We start from the raw sequence: 19,525 nt of genomic DNA, 5'->3' as shown, positions 1-19,525 counted from the left end.
GACTCAATAAAAATAGGTGCAAAATTTCAAGCCATCCTGTTAGCTTACAGGTACAGAAGAAATGCTATGCGGCAGCTGATATGAAACTTGCAGTGGAGAAGGTTGTTGTCAGTGCTCAATGGCATGTTCATGGAAATGGTAATATCACATCAATAATGCAGTAATGTATGAATAAGGTTATATCATATCAATAAAGGATAAATAAGTAAAAATCACAGAAAAATTTGTTATGAACTGGCCTCTGACCACCAAGCAACCAGTATCCTCACCTAACGGTTCGCATTGACCATCGTTGTCTCACATACCAATGACCAGAAGCTGAATAGGTAAACAGCTGCCCAATTGCCTGCGAAGCAACGCTCGAGGCGGGACAGGATTTATGACCAACAGCAAGCTCCTTAAAGTTTATTAAATAACACATCCAACAAGTAGTCTACTATGGAGCTAAGATGCGGAGGAGAGAGCGAGCGAGCTAGATGAGGGATAAAGTTCTGGGTCCTAGAAGGAAAATGAACATCGTAAGTACACTGGTAATTCAGACGCCTGATGACTACCCTACAAACGCCCTTACATGACACCACATTATTTCTTCATAATATAAGCCACCTATCAGCAAACACACACAAAGGCACAGTAACGGTAACAATAACATGAAATACGGTGACACAAAATACAGTAACAGTATTTAACAGTAACACAAAATGCGGCACACCTAGGCGACTGTAAGGTAATCCCCTGTAAGCGAGGCACCAGTATGCAAGTCGGGATTGACACAGCTACTACTACCAGCCTTGGCCTACATCAGCGCCGGTATACTTAATCTCTCCGGTTTGAATGCAAGTAGGGAATTTGCAGCCTTCATACAGCATTACAATATCATTTATTCAACATCTACATCATTTACAAAGGAAGTTGAGGACTTCAGAATACTGCTAGTAATGGATGAGTACACTGTGCATGCTTCAAACATTTTAAAATTAAGTTTTATTTCAAGTGTCTCTTTTTACCCCACTCCCAGAGGTAATTCAGGATGGTTTTTATTTGCGTCTGGCGCCATACAAATAGCATATGGAATTTTTTGGAGATTGTTGTTTTATGAACTTGTTTATGAACTTATTGTTTATTTATGAACCTCTTTGTTTATTGTTTATAATAACAATACTCCATTGTTTATTGTTTACAAACTTCATGTTTATGAACTTATTGTTTATAACTTCTAACTTGTTTATGAAATCTTTCATCGTAAGAAGTTATTGACATACACTTCATCAATATTCAAATGATCTTTCAATGCCCAACTGCTGATTTGTTCTTTAACTTAGTTGCCAAATCTAACAGTGCCTGTTCACCTAAGCAAGTTGCTTTTCAAGAATTGGTGGCTTGCCAGGGCCCTTGAAGAAGAAGCTCCCACTTACTTGCAGAGTGAAAATAGGTCTCTCAAAACTGCAGTCACTGCCTGTTTGTAGTGTTGATGTTGTTGGAGTTCCCCGGTCTCCCTTTTACAATAGACCCCCTGTTTGTAGTGTAGTTGCTAAGAATAAAGCAACTGTTCGTAGTGTAGTTGCTTTCTCTCCTTTTTTTGTCAATGCTGCTCACATGCTGTCTTTCACATCAAAAGAATGGTCTTGCTGAATCAAATAGACCTGAAATTATGATTAATATATAAGAACAATCAGGTACATTACTAGGACACCATTGTAAATTTGCAATGTTTTTAAAAGTATGAAAATTGGAAAAAATTGAAGGGTTGTGGAAAAGGTTAACAGTAATCTTGAGAATGAACGAAATGAACTTTGCCTCTCAGGAAACAGAATATGCTTGCTTAGTATCACTCATAGAGTGGGAGAGCTGCAAGCAGACATCAAGCTAAAATTTAATATTAAACTCATGAATAAATATGATGTTGCAATTGAAATCAGTTATAATTTAGGTATGAGAATAAAATTTGACAGAAGGGATTTGGTGTGTTTAATCAGGTCAATGGAACTGGACTGAAAAAAAATACAATGAAGATGATATAGGCAGGAGTGACTACTTGGATGCAAAATATTGCTCATACTGTGTTCTTGTTGTAACTATTCTTGTTGGTGTAAACAGGCAACCTACTTAAAAATTAATGTTGTAGAAGGTCTCATTCATGCATTACTGAACACCAGATGACAAATTTTTGATCTAATAATGCTCTCCAAATTTCATAGCTTTTTAAACACTATTGTGAATTGTAGATAATGTTGTTGAATTTATTTTTCATGCATAATTAGACAGTCCTCTCTGACTGCTGGACATTTTTACTAGCTAATAATAGCTTGAATGATCAATTTAATTTCAGTCTCCCAAGTATCACCCCTGATGTTCAGGTGGTGGTGTCACAATTGCTTGTGGTACAGTTCTCCTGTGTTGCTACCACATATCCTGAGTTGCTACAACAACTTGGTATATGTCATGCACAATCCATTTTACTCTATCATAATACATGTTCAAATTAACTATGAATTGCAACTTTGGTTACCATTTTTTCTCATTTTTGCTTTGATAAATAATAGGTTTATCATTTATTTTGTAACAATATTTACTTTTTAATATATCAAAATATTATGGATGTCCCATTATGAAGAATTGAGTGCTTTTAATCTATTTTTCAATTAAAGTAGTATATTGTTTAGACTAACTACCTATGATATTTTCTTTGAGATGTTTGTATTTCCATTAGACCAAGTTGAAAAGTACAGCTATTATCAAGTTTTGTCTATTAATGATCAACAAGCAAATAATTTGTCCATGCAAGTAACTTTTTATGGGTAAATTTTGTGGCAAGTGTTGAAATTAATGCCTACCACTATCTTTTAAGCCTCTGTTTCACTTATTAAAAATCAATGAATTGTTGTTAATTTGATGCTTCACATGATAGATTTAAAAAAACTGCAATGCTTTGCAATTATCATCGCATGAGGTGATGGAGTCCAATACCAAAGAATGCAGTGTTCTGCTGCACCAACTCTCTGATGCTGCAGTCAGGAGTGGCAGATGCCCTGAGCAGAGCCTCACTCAAGCATCTCCTGGTGGCAGCAAAGTAAAGTCTGAAGGTTAGACAAATTCCATGTGCCACATTTATCAAATGCTACTATACAATTGAGCAGCTGAAGTTATGTCAATTTATTAGATTTAATATTTATCTGTAATACCTTTTTAGGAGATTCACTACAAGAACTGATAATATCATGTGGGATTTGGCAACTTAACAAGTCTCAACCATCTGAGGGATATGAATGTTCGTCTCAAGTTTGCATGATTCTTTAATTTGGTGAGCATTATATTTACTGTGAGATATCTTGCTCCACGGTTCAGTGATGCAAGAACATCAATCTGCTTATTTTCCAGCCTTGGAAATGGTTGGCCTTCCTCCAGCACCCAAAGTTTCTGTTGTCAAAGAGGAGCCTGAGGAAGAAATTGACGATGTGTCCATCAAAGAGGAACCATTTTCTTATGGACAAGAGGTAGATGGAGTCAAAAAACAAGTTGATGTTTTGCAAAGAATTTGATATTCCTGCATCGATTTTGATGAAAAAATTAGCAAAATGCCATTTCCATGTTTCAAAATTTATGCAGCGTCAAGTTAGGCATCAGGAGACAAGTTTTTATTTGGTATCAAGCCTGAAATATTGAGAAATTATAATTAGGCATGAAGCTACTTAATCTTGATTCAATAATTTGTAAGAAGTTTTGGAAAATTTAATTTTTGATTACTCTCATTAGGTTATATACTATGAATAACAGCTTGCAAATTTTAACTCCATAGTTGTCTATTTCCTCATAATAATGAATTGTTATGTCCTCCATTGGCACGAACCATGCCAATATCCAACTTCACTCATTCAAATACTTATTCTTTGCTCATAATGAATAAATAAGAATAAGATGTGAGAACTGCTAAGAATAATACTGGAGAACATGTCACCACAGCCTGAACATGTCACCACAGCCTGAACATGTCACTAGTCACTTGAGTGAATGTCATTTTTTACCTGTGTCGATTGACCTAATTTTTCAATCAAGTGATGCACCTCAATACAATGCAAATAAAGAGTTGCCTATAACATTTATCAATGCAAATTAAATCTAAAAAGAATTAAAAGTGTGCTCATGCTTTTGAAATTATCATTTGCATTTATATACCTATTTAATTTTATAATGGGCAAGTGAAATATTGTTACCATAGCCACATCACTGCAAGCCTCCTTAACATTGCCCTCCATGTCCCTAGGCTTCTCCAACTATAGATATCAGCCCTGCACCTGCACTCTCTTCTTGTGTGCTGTGCAAGACCGAAGCTCACGTTGAGGCTCACGACGCCAACACAAGCGCTCCTCAGGACATTCCTGCTCTGTTGTCAAATAAGGTACCTATTTATAAATATATTATATACATAGTTTCAGCTTTCCCCTGCAACACATTTTCAAGAGATTTTCCCAATTCCTTGAGCATGTTATATTTTCTTGTATGTATTTAAGTATAAAATAGTGTAGTTAATAAGACTGGTAGTGATACTTTGAACTGGTGCCATTTTCCCATGCATTCAAATTCTTGTGAAATCTGATAATCTTTGGTCATCAGAAATAGATGGCAAAACCTTAGCAAGGATAAAGTTCTTGAACAAGATATAAAATCCAGGCAGTGTACCTGGAATACTAAGGGAATGCGCTTTAACCTGTTGAACTAAATGTAACCTCCTCACTCTCCTCGTGTATCTGGGATTACTTGCAAAAAAGAATCCGATTGTAATCAACACAACACTGCATGGGAGCAATGGAACATTGATTGCTTGGGTTCCCAATAGTATTTCTTTTATGTTAACGCTGCCCAAGGTCTGCTTGAGTTAATGTAATGTTTGCACACATGGCAGGAGAAGCCCCACTTCATGAGGCCTTAAACTACCATCAACAAGAGAACAAAAATATGTATATAATGTTGAGTATTAGAGCAGTGAAACAAAATTTTAATTATCAGGCTCAAGGTAAGAGCAAGTTATTTCAACATGCTTATTTTGGAGAGACCAAGAGATGATGCTGCGTAATCTTGCATGACCCAAAACAAATTTTAAATTCTATGCACAAAATTTGTAAAGTTTTGACATAATTTTATATATCTGTTCAGACAACTATTGGATTTTGCTAAAAATAATGTGCTCTAAAAAAAAAACTTGAAAATGTCAAGTTCAGTTAAACTGTTATTGATAAGTGAGAATAATTTTGTTTTGCTCCTTTTACCATTAGTGCATTGCTGGTGGGTCAGCACCGGCATCGGGAGACGCTGCTGGTGTCACTGATGCCTCTGGAGCGTCCAGCTCCAAGCAGGGCACGAGGCTGGCGTCTTCCCTGCGTGGATTGGTGCCTGCAGGTGCAGGCAAAGTGCAGCAATGCATTTATGTGGCACAGCCTGCTTCAGTACCCCACCGCTGCTCTGCCTGTGAAAATACTTCAAGTTCAGAGAGGGGACTGCAGCAGAATATTAATGCAGTGCATTCTAAAGAAAAACTACAGTGCCCTGAGTGTGATTATAATTGTATCACAAAAGGGTCCTTGAAAAGGCATTTACATTGCAAGCACTCTACAGAAAAACCTATTCAGTGCTCCAAGTGTGATTATGCTTGCACCACAAAATGGGCCTTGAAAAGTCATTTGCTTCACAAGCACTCGACAGAAAGACATATTCAGTGCTCCAAGTGTGATTATGCTTGTATCACAAAAGGGAATTTGAAAAGACATTTTCTTCACAAGCATTCAACAGAAAGACCTATTCATTCTACAGAAAAACCTATTCAGTGCTCCAAGTGTGATTATGCTTGCATCTCAAAATGGGCCTTGAAAAGTCATTTGCTTCACAAGCACTCGACAGAAAGACATATTCAGTGCTCCAAGTGTGATTATGCTTGTACCACAAAAGGGAATTTGAAAAGACATTTTCTTCACAAGCATTCGTCAGAAAGACATATTCAGTGCTCCAAGTGTGATTATGCTTGCACCACAAAATGGGCCTTGAAAAGTCATTTGCTTCACAAGCATTCGACAGAAAGACATATTCGGTGCTCCAAGTGTGATTATGCTTGTACCAAAAAAGGGACATTGAAAAGACATTTTCTTCACAAGCATTCAACAGAAAGACCTATTCAGTGCTCTGATTGTGATTATGCTTGCAACACTAAAGATGCCTTGAAAAAACATTTTCTTTTTCGGCATTCAAAAGAAAAACCCATAAAATGCTCTGAGTGTGATTATGCTTGTGTCACAAAAGAGGTCTTGAAAAGTCATTTGCGTTACAAACATTCAGCAGAAAAACCTTTTCATTGTTCTGAGTGTGATTATGCTTGCATTACTAAAACTGCCTTGAAACTTCATTTTCTTTACCGTCATTCCCAAGAAAAACCCCTTCAATGTCCTGAGTGTGATTATGCTTGCGTTACAAAAGCGGTATTGAAAAGACATATTTCTAAAAAGCATTGAACAGAAAACCCATTCAGTGCTCGGAATGTGACTATGCTTGCATCAGAAAGGAAACATTCAAGCGGCATTTTCTTGACAGGCATTCATCTGAAAAAGCCCCTCCGATGCTCTGAGTGTGGTAATACTAATGTCAAAAACGCATGTTTGAACTGCATCTTCTCTCCATTCATCTACCAGAGAATTGTTTCAATAGCTTAAGTGTGAGGATACATTTGGATGCAAACTTTTTTCGTTCTTATTTGTGATAGAACAAATATTTCCTAAATTTTCAGTGTCTCATTCCCTCAATCATGAATTTATTCATTTTCAGTAGGTTCACTGTAGAAAAAATCTAGATAGAGGTAGTTCAAGAATGTGAATGTTTTTACTATGGTTGTTCAAATTACCGCTCTGCAGCAATGATGGACTGGTATTTGGGTAGAGCTTAAGACAGGAGAAAACTTGTTACTTAGAAAGTTTGCACATAGTTTGTTTCCTGCTTTCAGAGTACATACAATGATGTTCTCTAAACTCTTGAACTCTAAACTCTTCTCTTGAACTAGGAACTGTAATTGTGATCCATTGTTAGTTAATAAGCAGCTCTATTCATTAAATAATTCAACTCCAGGTACAGAATGATCATAGACTACTATTAGCTGCATCATAGTTTCTTTTGCTTAGTATATCAATATCACTGTGCTCCACAAATCCGAATCTTTGGCAAGACTATGTGGAAGTTACAACTTTTGAAACATGGTAATCGATATAGCCGGGAGAAAACTTTTCAGAATTTGTGTCCATAAAGGAATGAATAGCATCTGTGATTTTCTTTCTAAGTTCCTTATCATGGTCATTTCCTTATACATCACACCCACCATAACTCTCCTTGTTGAAGAACTAAGCAGATCATCGAAAAAGCTAAACTAATAAGTTTATCTGAACAGATACTAGAAATGTTAATAAAATTTATAAGAAGTTGGCCGTGAGATTTCAGAACGGATACAGGAGTATTCAAGCAGAGACTTGCTCAATAGGAAATCTTTGAATCTTGAAAGAAACAAAAACAGGGTTCACTTAGAAGGCATCAGAAGAGATCCAGGCTTTCAGGTAGATATTCACTGCAAACAAACATCGCGTAATATTTTTTATTCCAATAGTAAATTTTAATTACAATTATAAGTTCCATCTCTTGACTGCTTCTGTACAATATGCCTAATAGCTATATTGATGAAGATTACTTCATTGCTCTCCAGGTAGTAGCAATGTTTGAGTGAACTTGCTGACATCGAGCACAGAACAAGTATTCAACACCTAGACAATAGTCATTTCACTGGACAACTGAAAAGTTAAAAGTGACCTACAGCATCTATTTCGTTGTCTCGTATTCTCTGCGCTGTTGTCTGTGTCCTTCCCTAATGCCCTAACCAAATTTAGATGCTGGCCAGTTTCTACTGGTGCCGTCCGCGGCTCGGTCGAGCTGAAAATCAGCCTCCCCATTCACGCTTTAGTTATTATCTTCTAATTCCAAGTCAGAGCTGCGAGAGTCGCTCCTTGCTCTGTTGGTCGCTGGGCCACCAGAACAGGAACAATTGAAGTATAGGACAGTTGAGAAACTCGAGAGGATGGCAGGCACAATTGAAGTATAGGACAGCTGAGAAACTCAGGGGGATGGCAGGAACAATTGAAGTATAGGACAGTTGAGAAACTCAGGGGGATGGCAGGAACAATTGAAGTACAGGACAGTGAGGAACTTAGAGGAATGGCAGGAACAATTGAAGTATAGGACAGTTGAACTCAGGAGGAAGGCAGGAACAATTGAAGTATAGGACAGTTGAGAAACTCAGGGGGATGGCAGGAACAATTGAAGTATAGGACAGTTGAGGAACTCAGAGGGATGGCAGGAACAATTGAAGTATAGGACAGTTGAGGAACTCAAGAGGATGGCAGTAACAATTGAAGTATAGGACAGTTTAGGAACTCGAGGGGTAGGTAGGAACAATTGAAGTATAGGACAGTTTAGGAAGGCAGGAACAATTGAAGTATAGGACAGTTGAGGAACTCAAGAGAAAGGCAGGAACAATACAACAAAGTATAGGACAAAGGGTTCTTGAGGAACAAAGTATAGGACAGTTGAGGAACTCAAGAGCAAGGCAGGAACACTTGAAGTATAGGACAGTTGAGGAACCCAAGAGGATGACAGGAACACTTGAAGTATAGGACAGTTGTGGAACTCAAGAGGGTGGCAGGCACAATTTTGCCTGCCACCCTCTTTTGTGCTCATAACATATGTCTTTTGTATGTCTTTTGTCTTTTGTGCATAACATATGTCTTTTGTGCTCATAACAGTGGAGCAGGCTGGTGGCTCCAAATTGGTGAATACAGTGAATGTTTGATCTAAGGTTAGTTGATATGTTAGCGTTCATCGGTGCTCTCAAAAATGAGGTAAAAATCAATATAACGATCGATGGCGAAAAATTTATGAGTGTTTGAGAGGTGGGAGAAATAACGATGGTAAGATGATGTAATCTCATTTCAATCACTTATCAATGGCCAAACACGGCAGCCATTCCAGTGACAGCGCAAGCATCGATTTCGATGACGACTGAAATGCATGACGTCATCACTCCTCAGGAATGAACTGCAGGACTGAAGTGGCTGCTTGGCAGCTGACGGAGAGTTGTCGCTTGACAGGTGACAGAGAGTTGTCGCTTGACAGCTGACAGAGAGTTGTCGCTTGACAGGTGACAGAGAGTTGTCGCTTGACAGGTGACGGAGAGTTGCTGCTTGACAGGTGACGGAGAGTTGCTGTTTGACAGGTGACGGAGAGTTGCCGCTTGACAGATGACGTAGAGTTGCTGCTTGACAGGTGACGGTGACAAAAGAGGCGCGGTTATGTCTGCAGGGCACGCAGCATCAGCAGCTTTTACGCCTTCGTCAGGACCGCGACGTGCGGTTGCCAGGTTCTCTTCATGACTGCTGACGCCTTCGTCAGGACCGCGACGTGCGGTTGCCAGGTTCTCTTCATGACTGCTAACGCCTTCGTCAGGACCGCGACGTGCGGTTGCCAGGTTCTCTTCATGACTGCTGACGAGGGCTTGGGTGTCGGCCTGAGTGAGGCCCAGGAGGGCCCAGGAGGGCCTGAGTGAGGCCCAGGAGGGCCTGAGTGAGGCCCAGGAGGGCCTGAGTGAGGCCCAGGAGGGCCTGAGGCCCAGGAGGGCCTGAGTGAGCAGCTCTACTTGGGGCAGTTCGAGGTCGGCAGCGTCAGGAGGGCGGGTGTTGCAGGCACCGTTTAGGCCAATGCATTTGACCCGCTTAGGCCAATACATTTCAAACTAGTAATATAGTATATTTATAGTCCCTTGATAAGGTGTCAATAAACGCGGTGCTGGATCTTCAATGTTCACATTGTGATGCCTCTGTTAACAGCAACGGCATCAACCATCGCTATTCATAATCCCTTGATGCCTCTCTTAACATAAACTTTTTTGTTTATGTTAAGAGAGGCATCAAGGTTAAAGAGAGGCTTTGGTTAAACCGCGTCCACTCGATGCCATAAGCGAAGACGTCGAAAACAGCAACCGAACAGACGAGGGTTCAGTGGTTAAAAGACGCTGTTGTGAGGAAACAGGTGATGACTGTTGCAATGGTTGTCATAACCACCCACAGTTCAGCACCTTGGTTGTGGTGCACGAGAAGTGGTTGCTGGACAGCATTCAGTTCTACCAGGTACAACCATACCAGAACTACCAAGTGGCTGCTGTTGAAGATCTCAAGCGCAGTCTCCACCAAGAAATTCAGGATAATTTGAATTAGAACTTGCCTGTAAAGAACACAAGAAATGTGATCAAAATAATCAGTAATTTTGGACAATATTTTTCGCCATTTGGACAATAATCTCTATCCAAATAGCGATGCACTTTTACCCCTTGAATGAGCGATTAATTTTGACGCAGTTTGACTCAGAAAAGGACGTATCTGTGCAACGTATAAAAAGCCACTTTTGGGACAGTATTAACGTAACATCCCATTATAAAGCCCCATCCATCTCATTATTTATTCCAGTGCATTTATTTTATTTTATTGCGCCCCACGTTTTTCGTTTTAGATGTAAAATATTTTAACTGAAATACAAAAGACCAAGAGAATGAAAGCAAACAGAGATCAGTAGCTGCCGAAAAATTATTTTCTACTTTTAGTCCACATGAAAAACGTGGTCTTTAAAAATTTTTTTTATACATTTTATTATTATTTAGTTATTACTTTGTAAGAAATGATGTTAGTTTTTAGCGCTAGTCGATTTTTTTCTATCACCGAAACACTCCTTCATGTTCTTTGTACCCATCCTACGGCCCTCTGCAGCATCCGTCAAAATGCTCAATCCTACTGAAAATTGCGCATTTGTATGACATTGAGCTTACATTTTATTTTAGCTGATTATCAAACCTCGCTAATGAATAGTCCTCTGTGCAATGGATAGGCCTTTGTATAATGGATAGGCCTTTGTATAATGGATAAGCCTTTGTATAATGGAAAGGCCTTTGTATAATTGATGGACCTTTGTATAATGGTAATAGACCTTTGACTTATCGTAATGACAGCAGTATGAAACCCTTCAGCATTAGAACGATTGAGTATTCAATTTTACCGAAATGTCTGCTCGTCTTCTTTGCCATATGTTGCCCAATTGCTCAATACGCTTTCATGACAACAAACTAAGCTGTGATTGGCGCTTAATAATATCTCTAAGGTGAATGTGATTGGCTCTGAAAAAAGTCAAGATTGACCATGATTAGCTTGCAAAAATATGTTAGGTTAACTGTTATTAGCTGTGATTTTGGCTCTCTAAATGGATGAAGCTTGTCTGTGACCGGCTCACAAAAATACAAGTTTGTCTGTGATTGACTTTCTAAATTACGTCAAGGTTAACTTTGATTGGCTCTTAAAATACTTCGAGATTTATTGTGATTGGGTCTCGAAGTGCGTCAAGATTGATTGTGACTGGCTCTCATAATACGTTGAGCTTGAGTGTAATTGGCTTTCTCTCTACATACGTTAAGTTTGTCTGTAGTTTGCTCTCAAAACGTCAAGATTAGCAGTGATTGGCTTTCAAAATATGTCAAGTTTGTCTATGATTGGGTCTGAAAATGCGACAAGTTGGTTTGTTATTGGACTCAAAATGCGTCAGGATTAAGTGTGATTGAGTCTCAACATCCGTTACAGTTTGTCTGTAATTGACTTTCAAAATGCGTCAAGTTTGTTCAAAACACGCCAAGTTTGTCTGTGATTGTATCAGAATAAAGACAGGAGTTCATCTCATTTTGCTTTCAATGTGTGCATTTGCTGGAGTTCTTGTGATGCTCGCCTCTACTGACGCTGTCCTTGAACTGGAACGCTTTGCCCTCAGACGGACCTGCAACTCGTCCCTCGGTTCGCTGTGCCCTCGGTTCGCCCATTATTAAATTGCAGTGTCGCTATGTTTAACGGCTAAAATGAAAAATAACTTTTTAGTGTGTATAGCATTGCAACTACTTTTCCGAAAACTGGCCAGTTTGGTGCTCTGCTTCGAGTCATATTATGTAAAGTATTTAGCTAATTTCTGCTGTATTTACTGATGACTTTGAACAATATTATTTTTCACTGTCTTTCTTATTTGATGTTCTTAATTTAGTCATGTTTTTCTTAACTTCAGTATTTTACAGTTTATTTACTGTCCTCGTGTTTGTTGGATGATGTATCCGCACCCTTAAGTTTAAAGGGAATATACTGTTATTATTCATAGGTACCCTTTTACGTTCTACGTTCGTTATTAAACTGCGAGGAATTCTTCTATCCGATTTACTGTTAGAAATTCGCTCATTGCAGATATTAGCGCGGGATGATTCGACGCTGAGCGTCGTAATCCCTTTCCTAGCTTAAGCCTAATATTGCAATGTTTTTTGGTGAAAAGACTTAATTTCAAAAATCATGGCAGTGTTCTGGACCACATTTCTCCACCAATGTAGTACATCATTGCGTTTTACTGATGCAAGAACGCGGACGGTTTTGTCCAGCTTCTGGCGGGTGAAGTTTTCTGTTGACCTCCTATATATATGTGCCTTGTCGGTTGAAACTCTTACACTGCATTCTTTCCGAGTAGATAATTTAATTTTCTTCCTTAAAAGCGTAATGAGAAAGACTGAAAGCAATGTATAATAAGGTTTCTTTGACACCACTGTTATAGGTATCGTTTTATAGTATTGACTCCGTTATACCGACATCGTCTGAACGTTTTCGTCCTATTCTACGGTCATTGTCCTAACTGTAAGTTTGACAGATGTTATTATTATTGTCATGGAATATGGTGTGTTACCCACGTAATGGATGTGTCCGTCCACGCAATCACATACCGTATGTCATATTGATGTGACCACAAGAGGTTACGCCTCTACGTACATCTGATAGCAACAAAGGTACTTTCAAATTTATATGCGTTCGTAGGATGTATACCTCAGCAACAACCAGCGCGAAGACAAGGCAGCCGAACTCCAGAAGTGTATACCTTCACGCAACGCTGAATTTGACGCGACTCCCTCAAGCGGATCACATTCACGACCCGATTTTGACATTTCCGAATTTCGTAATGCGGTGACGGGAAATTCGTTTGAAGGCTTCAAGAGAAGCAGCCAGGCGAGTGTCAAAGGTTGGGATAATCAGTGCATAAATTTAAAAAAAATCCCTGATATGGGATCTAAAGTAGCATCACCCGATATCACGACTACTTGGGATATAATTTAAGTTGTGGTTATCATCTCTCTAAATAGTAAATCTTGCATCGTTATTCGATGCACATCATTGGGTCATACCAGCCTGCCTTGTATTAAATAATAGTTCAATACATAATATATCCGTGGTAATTTCTGCAACAAATTCTTTAGTCGATTTCGCACATACGTATGAGATGTTCATTTTTTTACAAAGCCTTGCGAATTTTAACCCGGCCTTGGAGTAAATAAGCTCATCTCAACATTGATTGAATGAAATAGTCGACTATTAGCCATAAGGTGCCTTTACAGGCGTATATAGTAAATAATGAAAATTATTGGGCAATGTGACTTTAGTCAAGATTGACTGATGGAATGGAATGTAGGATTCAACCCAGGGCAGTCGTATAAAGGGTAAACATGATTTTTGAAGTTCATGTGATGAATGGCGGTAAACCTAATAGGTTGGGAACTAATAGATTGATAGTCAGATACAAATTCATATGAATACGGAACGTATGGTGATAAATCAGGTCAACGATGAAAAGAAAAAAAATGCGCTTCACTGGTGCTTGGAGATCACATTGTGAACTTGGTCGATCAAGTTATTTTAAATTTTTCAATACGTGAGCGCCGGTTTGCGGTTTCCAAATGTCTGGCTGATGCGATTTGTTGATAATTTTTAATCTAGCGGTTATCACTTGGCCGAGAAATTCAGTAGTAAGGCTTGCATTGCACGCGGGTCTCAACTATTCTCTTTATCAAAAGAAGGTTTCATGCAGCTACGTATATTCAAATTTATGACGTACTTTTGCACGGCATATTTTATGATCTTTAAGCATGCCTGCAAAACATGATTTTATAATAAGAACTGAATCCCAGCCATGCAGCTGTCCATCAAGTGTGCTACCAAACTTGAAGTTCATGAGCGAATACAATTAACTGTATTAAACTGTCTGAGCGAATACAATTAAAAAAAAATAAGTATATAGCTTCAAGCAATGTGGGAGTTGCGATGGAAATTACAGACGTATAGGGCAACATGGGGCAGCGCACCCCCCCCTTTTTTAAACTAAATTTTTGATGAAGTTTTAATTGAAACGAGGTGGTTCTTTGTTTTGTTTAAATGTACAACTAATGAGGAATGTATGATGTGAATTGGGCGCCTATAGAGTAATTCAATTTTTAATGAAACACTATTCTGTAATAAGTGTCAAAATGGGCCCGTTGCCCCACCCCTGGGGCAATGGGCCCATGGGCTAGAGGCAAGGCGCCCACCCTTGGTCCTTTTACCGCAATTGCATAATTTTTGTTTAAAAATGATAAAACAACACTTTACAATTAAAAATAAGAAAAAATATATTAGAAAATATGACATTCATTCATTTATTAACAACTCAAAAAATCATATCCTTACCATGAAAAAATATACCCTTGGCTTAAAAAATCTATCACTGACGTGAAGAAAAATATTTCATTAACATAAAAATATATATCCTTGACTTGAAAAATATATCCTTGCGATAAAAAATTGGTCCTGACATGAACAAAATGTATTCTTGACTAGAAAAAAATATATTTAGTTGATCAGAAAAAACTTCGTTCCAGTTTTGCCCATAATCCAGATATAATGTGCAGAGAATTCGTACCTAATCGTGATTTCAGCTAACATCATAAAAACTCATCAACTTTTGGCTCATTGGTGTTGACTGAAATCAACTTTTGGCAAGGCAAGAGTCAATAACTCGATAAGGGGTCATCTAATGGTAAGGGGTCTCGATAAGAGGTCATCTAAACAAATCTAATGATGTATAACACAAGACTTCCCCATGGGCGCTTTGCCCCGTGACACGCGTGGGCCCGTTGCCCCCACTAGGTATCATTTCAATTTTTATCGTGTCAACATTTTATTTTAAAAGCGAATAGTCTAAACTTGATCTCAAAATTATCCATATACATATTACTTTCAAAATATAATTCACAGTAATTTCAAAAGCTCCAACTACAGTAATCGATAACAGTTTTATTTAGCAGCAAAAAAAAACTTTATCTGGGCTGAAACAGTTATCCACAAATATCTTAATAACGCAAACACTTAGCAAAACGTAAATCCATACACTTCACCCCAGTGAAACTGTTGACCGGCGGTAGAGAACACGGACCAATATCTGCAATACTTAGCGAGAAACCCGCTATGGGCCCATGACCCGCAGTGGGCTCGCTGCCCCATGTTACCCTACATGTAAAATAAGATGAAAATTCAACATTATAAATGAAACTTGGGTGTTGCAATTGAATTAAATTTAATATAAATAGAAGGCATTAAACCTATTATCAATATTTTAAGTTCAAATATTCTCATACAAAGGCAGGCAACCAAAAATGAGTTCATTCAAGAGAAAAATTCAAGAACATTTCCCGTAAAGCTGGTATATCCAAGTTTGACTTCATTACAAATAAAACAAATAAATCTTTAAAATTTTTGGACTATATATACCACTGACAAACGCTTGCCATTACAGGCACCAAGCTAAAACTGAACGAAATTATCTAGAAATCAATACATGCTATATATATGCATAGCCAAGATAAGTGTTGAATGGATTTGCTATTGGACGATATCAGCAATAGCCACACTGTCAAAAATTGGTAAGAGTTTGTAACACTGACAGCCAATCACTGACGGTTTACTAGCTAAACCCACCAATCACGAGCGTGTTATTGGCCGCTACGTGTACCTAAAACGCTACGTGTACTTAGAACGCTGCGTGTACATAAGCGAGTTTTAAAAGTACAGCACCTGCGCGATTGCTTGAGTTTCTTTATAGCGTCGATCGGTACAGCATTTATCAAATAGGCCAAAGTACGACTTCGACGAATCGTTTACAGTTAAAGAAACTAAATAAAAAAAAAGTAAAGAAACTCAATTCTTAGGAAACTTTTAAATGTTTATTTACTTTCATCGGCTGGAAAACATACATACAAACTGCGCAATATTGACAAAAAAAAACGGTACAAAAACTTGATTACTATAGTTCAGTACAGTGCGTTACGCCAAAATTGTTTAGACAACTATTAAAAGTCTTCATAAACTTGTTCGGATTAAAGCATAGACGTACTTGATGTTGAACTGAAATTTGGTGCGTATATATTATTTTAGCTGTTCATATCAACACCTTGCGTTATTTTCTTTTCGAATTTATTAGGTACCATAAAATCCTGCTCACGGTGATTTAAGGTCGTGCTTGAGAGCCGCGAGCCCTCAGGCAGGCTTGGCTGGTTCCCTATGAGAATCTATCACTACGTATAGTCGTTATAACTCCGCTCGTAAATGAAATATCAATCTGAATTTTATAATGCTCATTCAGCTATTTAAAATTTCCCGACAGTGATAAATTATATGTATATTTTTTATAACATCAGTTATGATAAAGTAAAATGTTGCATATCGATATTCATTATTCTTGCGAGAGATGCGACTTACCTAAATTTTTGAGACATGAGGAAGTAGTAATATTTATTCTCTATTGATCGGTATTAATGTCATATTTGAATCACCCTCTATTTTATAGAAATTACTTAACAAAATACTTTTTCATCACTACTGATGTGAAGATTTCCCATTTTCTTTGGGACCTGACCCCGAGCATGTCAAAGTGTCGTACGTTGTCGTACACTTTCCTTAGCGGTCATAAATTAGCTCGCGTGAAGTGACAGAGTCGATCGTCTATCCTCTTCCTAGGGGGTAGAGGGACAGCCTCCTTACCCTCCTTACCCCCTTACCCTCCTGGCTCCTCCTTACCTCCTCCTTACCAAGCAGACAGTCTTATTCCTGTCTCTTATACACATCTAGATGTGTATAAGAGACAGGTTGAGAAACTCAGGGGGNAAGTCTAAGCTCATATTACAGTGAAAGACATCGGTATTTCTTTGACGATGTGGCGAGAGTAGGGGTGTCAGACTTGAGTGTGTGAAACCCTCACAAATTCCCCCGCGTATCTATCCCCTCTAACAACCCTCACTGCGCTGCCAAAACCTCCCTTTCTTTCTCCATGCCCATGCTACAAACATCGAAGCCAGTGTCGCTCTATCGTTACGAGCTAACTATTGGTCTGAATTGGTCTATGCACATCCAAGTTGTATTCTGTTAATATAATTTGTTCACTTTATTTATCACAAGTTAAATAAAATATGTTATTCAGTTGAAAGAATGGGTATCAAAGCCTAAATTATTTTTTGCCATGATGAATTTTGCAATAATCACGTCCTTGCTTGAACCGGAAAAATTAAATAAATAACATGGAAAAAGATTCAAAATGACGGCACATCATTATGTTTTATGTTTATTTGTTTTTTTAAGATCGCGCGATCGCGCTGTAAATAGCAAAGAATTTGATGGCAGTAGTCAAAGCTCATTCATTACATGTGCACTTTTGTGAGCTGTCATTACATTACATGTGCACTTCATGTACACGGTGGTCCAGCCCGACACCGCCTACGCTAGCACGCATTCCTACGGCATCGCGTCGGCCAGACGTAGGATAACCAGCCCTCACGCGTCTCGGCAGCAAACTCGAGCAAGGTCGCTGTAGAGTTCGGGCGGCTTTAAATACAAGCCTTAATTATCACTTAATAAGTAGTCGCTTGCAGGCTTCAGGCGGTACCCGGATGTAAAAACTTTATACAAATGAGGTGACTATTCGAACTTCCACTGTATAGGGTATTTTACCGAGAAATTATATTCCCTTTAGCGTTAAAAATTTGATTATTATTTATTTATTATAGCGCTATGTAACTGCGTCACGTCAGCTTATGAGAATCGTCTTCGCTAGAAAGCTTCACAGGAGACTTGCAGTATTTCTTGAGGGATCAAGTCCCATTCTCGTTTACATTTAGACTTCAAACTATCCAAAAAATCATGAGGTGTTCTACACACCCTATTCTCTAAAATAGCCCACACAGAAAAGTTGAGAGGATTCAAATCTGGGCTTCTTGCGTGCCATTCCTTTTGGTAATGGACGCTTGGATGTGACCCTGAATCCAGTTTTGGGTCATGTTTGAGCCATGTGATGTGGCAGAGTCTTGTTGAAAGTCCCACGGTGAGCGGTTGAAGTATTTACGTGTTGTAAACGCCTTGAGTGAGATGGTGCGCTCGATGAGTGAAAAATTGAGCTCGCTTTGCAACGAGCTGACTGAAGTGAAGGCTCAGCTGAAAAATACGGAAAATTTTCAGGCCAAGTCTCAGAGAGTTGATTTATCCGAAGTTGCTAGTGAAAGCTCACGCGAGTTGCTGGACAGAGAACGTAGGAAGTCCAACTTGGTTTGGTTTGGAGTTCCCGAGAGTTCTGCATCTGATACGAAGGACCGAGTGATGGCCGATACGAAATTTATTGAGGAATGCTGTAGCAAGGCACTCAGCTCACCGGTTGATATTAAATCGTGCAAGAGGCTACGCTCGAAGGACGCTGCTGCCAACACATGCAGGCCTTTGTTGGTGACTGTAAAGGATCCTGCACAGGTTGGAAGCGTGCTGAAGGCAGCGAGAAAGCTTGGAGAATCTCTTGAGTACAACTCCGTTTTGTAAAGAAAGATTTCACCCCTTTAGAGAGAGAGGATTTTCGCTGGAAATGGCAGGAGAGAATCGGGCGAAAAGGCACGGAAAATCAGGTCAACTACTCTCACAATGTCAAGACAACACCGGCCGCACAAGATCAGTTAGCGGAGCTGGAAGACAAGTAAACAGTAGAAGTCATGTCCGCAGTTCCAGACCGGTAAGTAGTGTAAGAAGCAACCGCATAAATCAAAGTGAAAGTGCACAAAAAGTTCTAAAATGTTTTTACACAAACTCGGATTCCGTTTTGAACAAAAAAGTGAACTGTTAACTGTGATCTCAAACGAGTGTATAGACATTATTTGTATTACAGAAACACTCCCTAAAAATCACGGGGGGAAAATTGTACCTGTTGAATTTCAGCTGCCAGGTTTTAATTGTTTTCATAATTTAAATGAAGAGCAGTGCAGTAGAGGTGTGGCTCTGTGGGTTAGAACCTCTTATGGGGCCCAGCAAGTCAAATTATCTGCAGAGCATCAATCAGCTAGAGAATCAGTGTGGTGTGAACTTACTCTAAAAGGCAAAGATAGCCTTCTCATAGGGGTCATTTACAGATCACCTAACAGCACCTCTGATAACAATAAAGTACTAAACAGCCTTTTACCGAGCATGTCATTCAGCAGGTCGCATACGTTGATCGTTGGTGACTTTAACCATCCAGAAATAGACTGGGCAGATGAATCTTCTCCAAGAGATGA

General features: G+C 38.9%; 1 protein-coding gene across 1 annotated transcript; it reads left to right on the top strand.

Moving 5' to 3' along the window:
* Nucleotides 1-3,059: 3,059 nt before the first annotated feature.
* Nucleotides 3,060-10,289, top strand: LOC108670938 (zinc finger protein 236-like). Its single transcript, XM_018158429.2, has 6 exons — nucleotides 3,060-3,083; nucleotides 3,379-3,494; nucleotides 4,262-4,396; nucleotides 5,271-5,829; nucleotides 8,823-8,848; nucleotides 10,143-10,289. Exons 2-6 carry the CDS (start codon nucleotides 3,387-3,389, stop codon nucleotides 10,287-10,289), a joined length of 975 nt encoding a protein of 324 aa, XP_018013918.1. The 5' UTR covers nucleotides 3,060-3,083; nucleotides 3,379-3,386.
* The last annotated feature ends 9,236 nt before the right edge of the window (nucleotides 10,290-19,525 follow it).

The sequence above is a fragment of the Hyalella azteca genome, unplaced genomic scaffold, assembly GCF_000764305.2.
Source record: "Hyalella azteca isolate HAZT.00-mixed unplaced genomic scaffold, Hazt_2.0.2 contig17451, whole genome shotgun sequence".
In the NCBI taxonomy this organism is placed as follows: Eukaryota; Metazoa; Arthropoda; class Malacostraca; order Amphipoda; family Hyalellidae; genus Hyalella; species Hyalella azteca.
Note: the sequence above shows the minus strand (reverse complement) of the source record. Positions and strands in the feature narration are given on the sequence as shown.

Excerpts from the sequence above, each read along its gene's own strand:
- LOC108670938 (XM_018158429.2), top strand. The coding sequence starts at position 3,387 with ATGGTTGGCCTTCCTCCAGCACCCAAAGTTTCTGTTGTCAAAGAGGAG. Across the intron at positions 5,830-8,822 it reads ACCTATTCAGTGCTCCAAGT|TGGAGCAGGCTGGTGGCTCC; the intron begins GTGATTATGCTT and ends TGCTCATAACAG. Across the intron at positions 8,849-10,142 it reads AGGCTGGTGGCTCCAAATTG|TTCAGCACCTTGGTTGTGGT; the intron begins GTGAATACAGTG and ends AACCACCCACAG.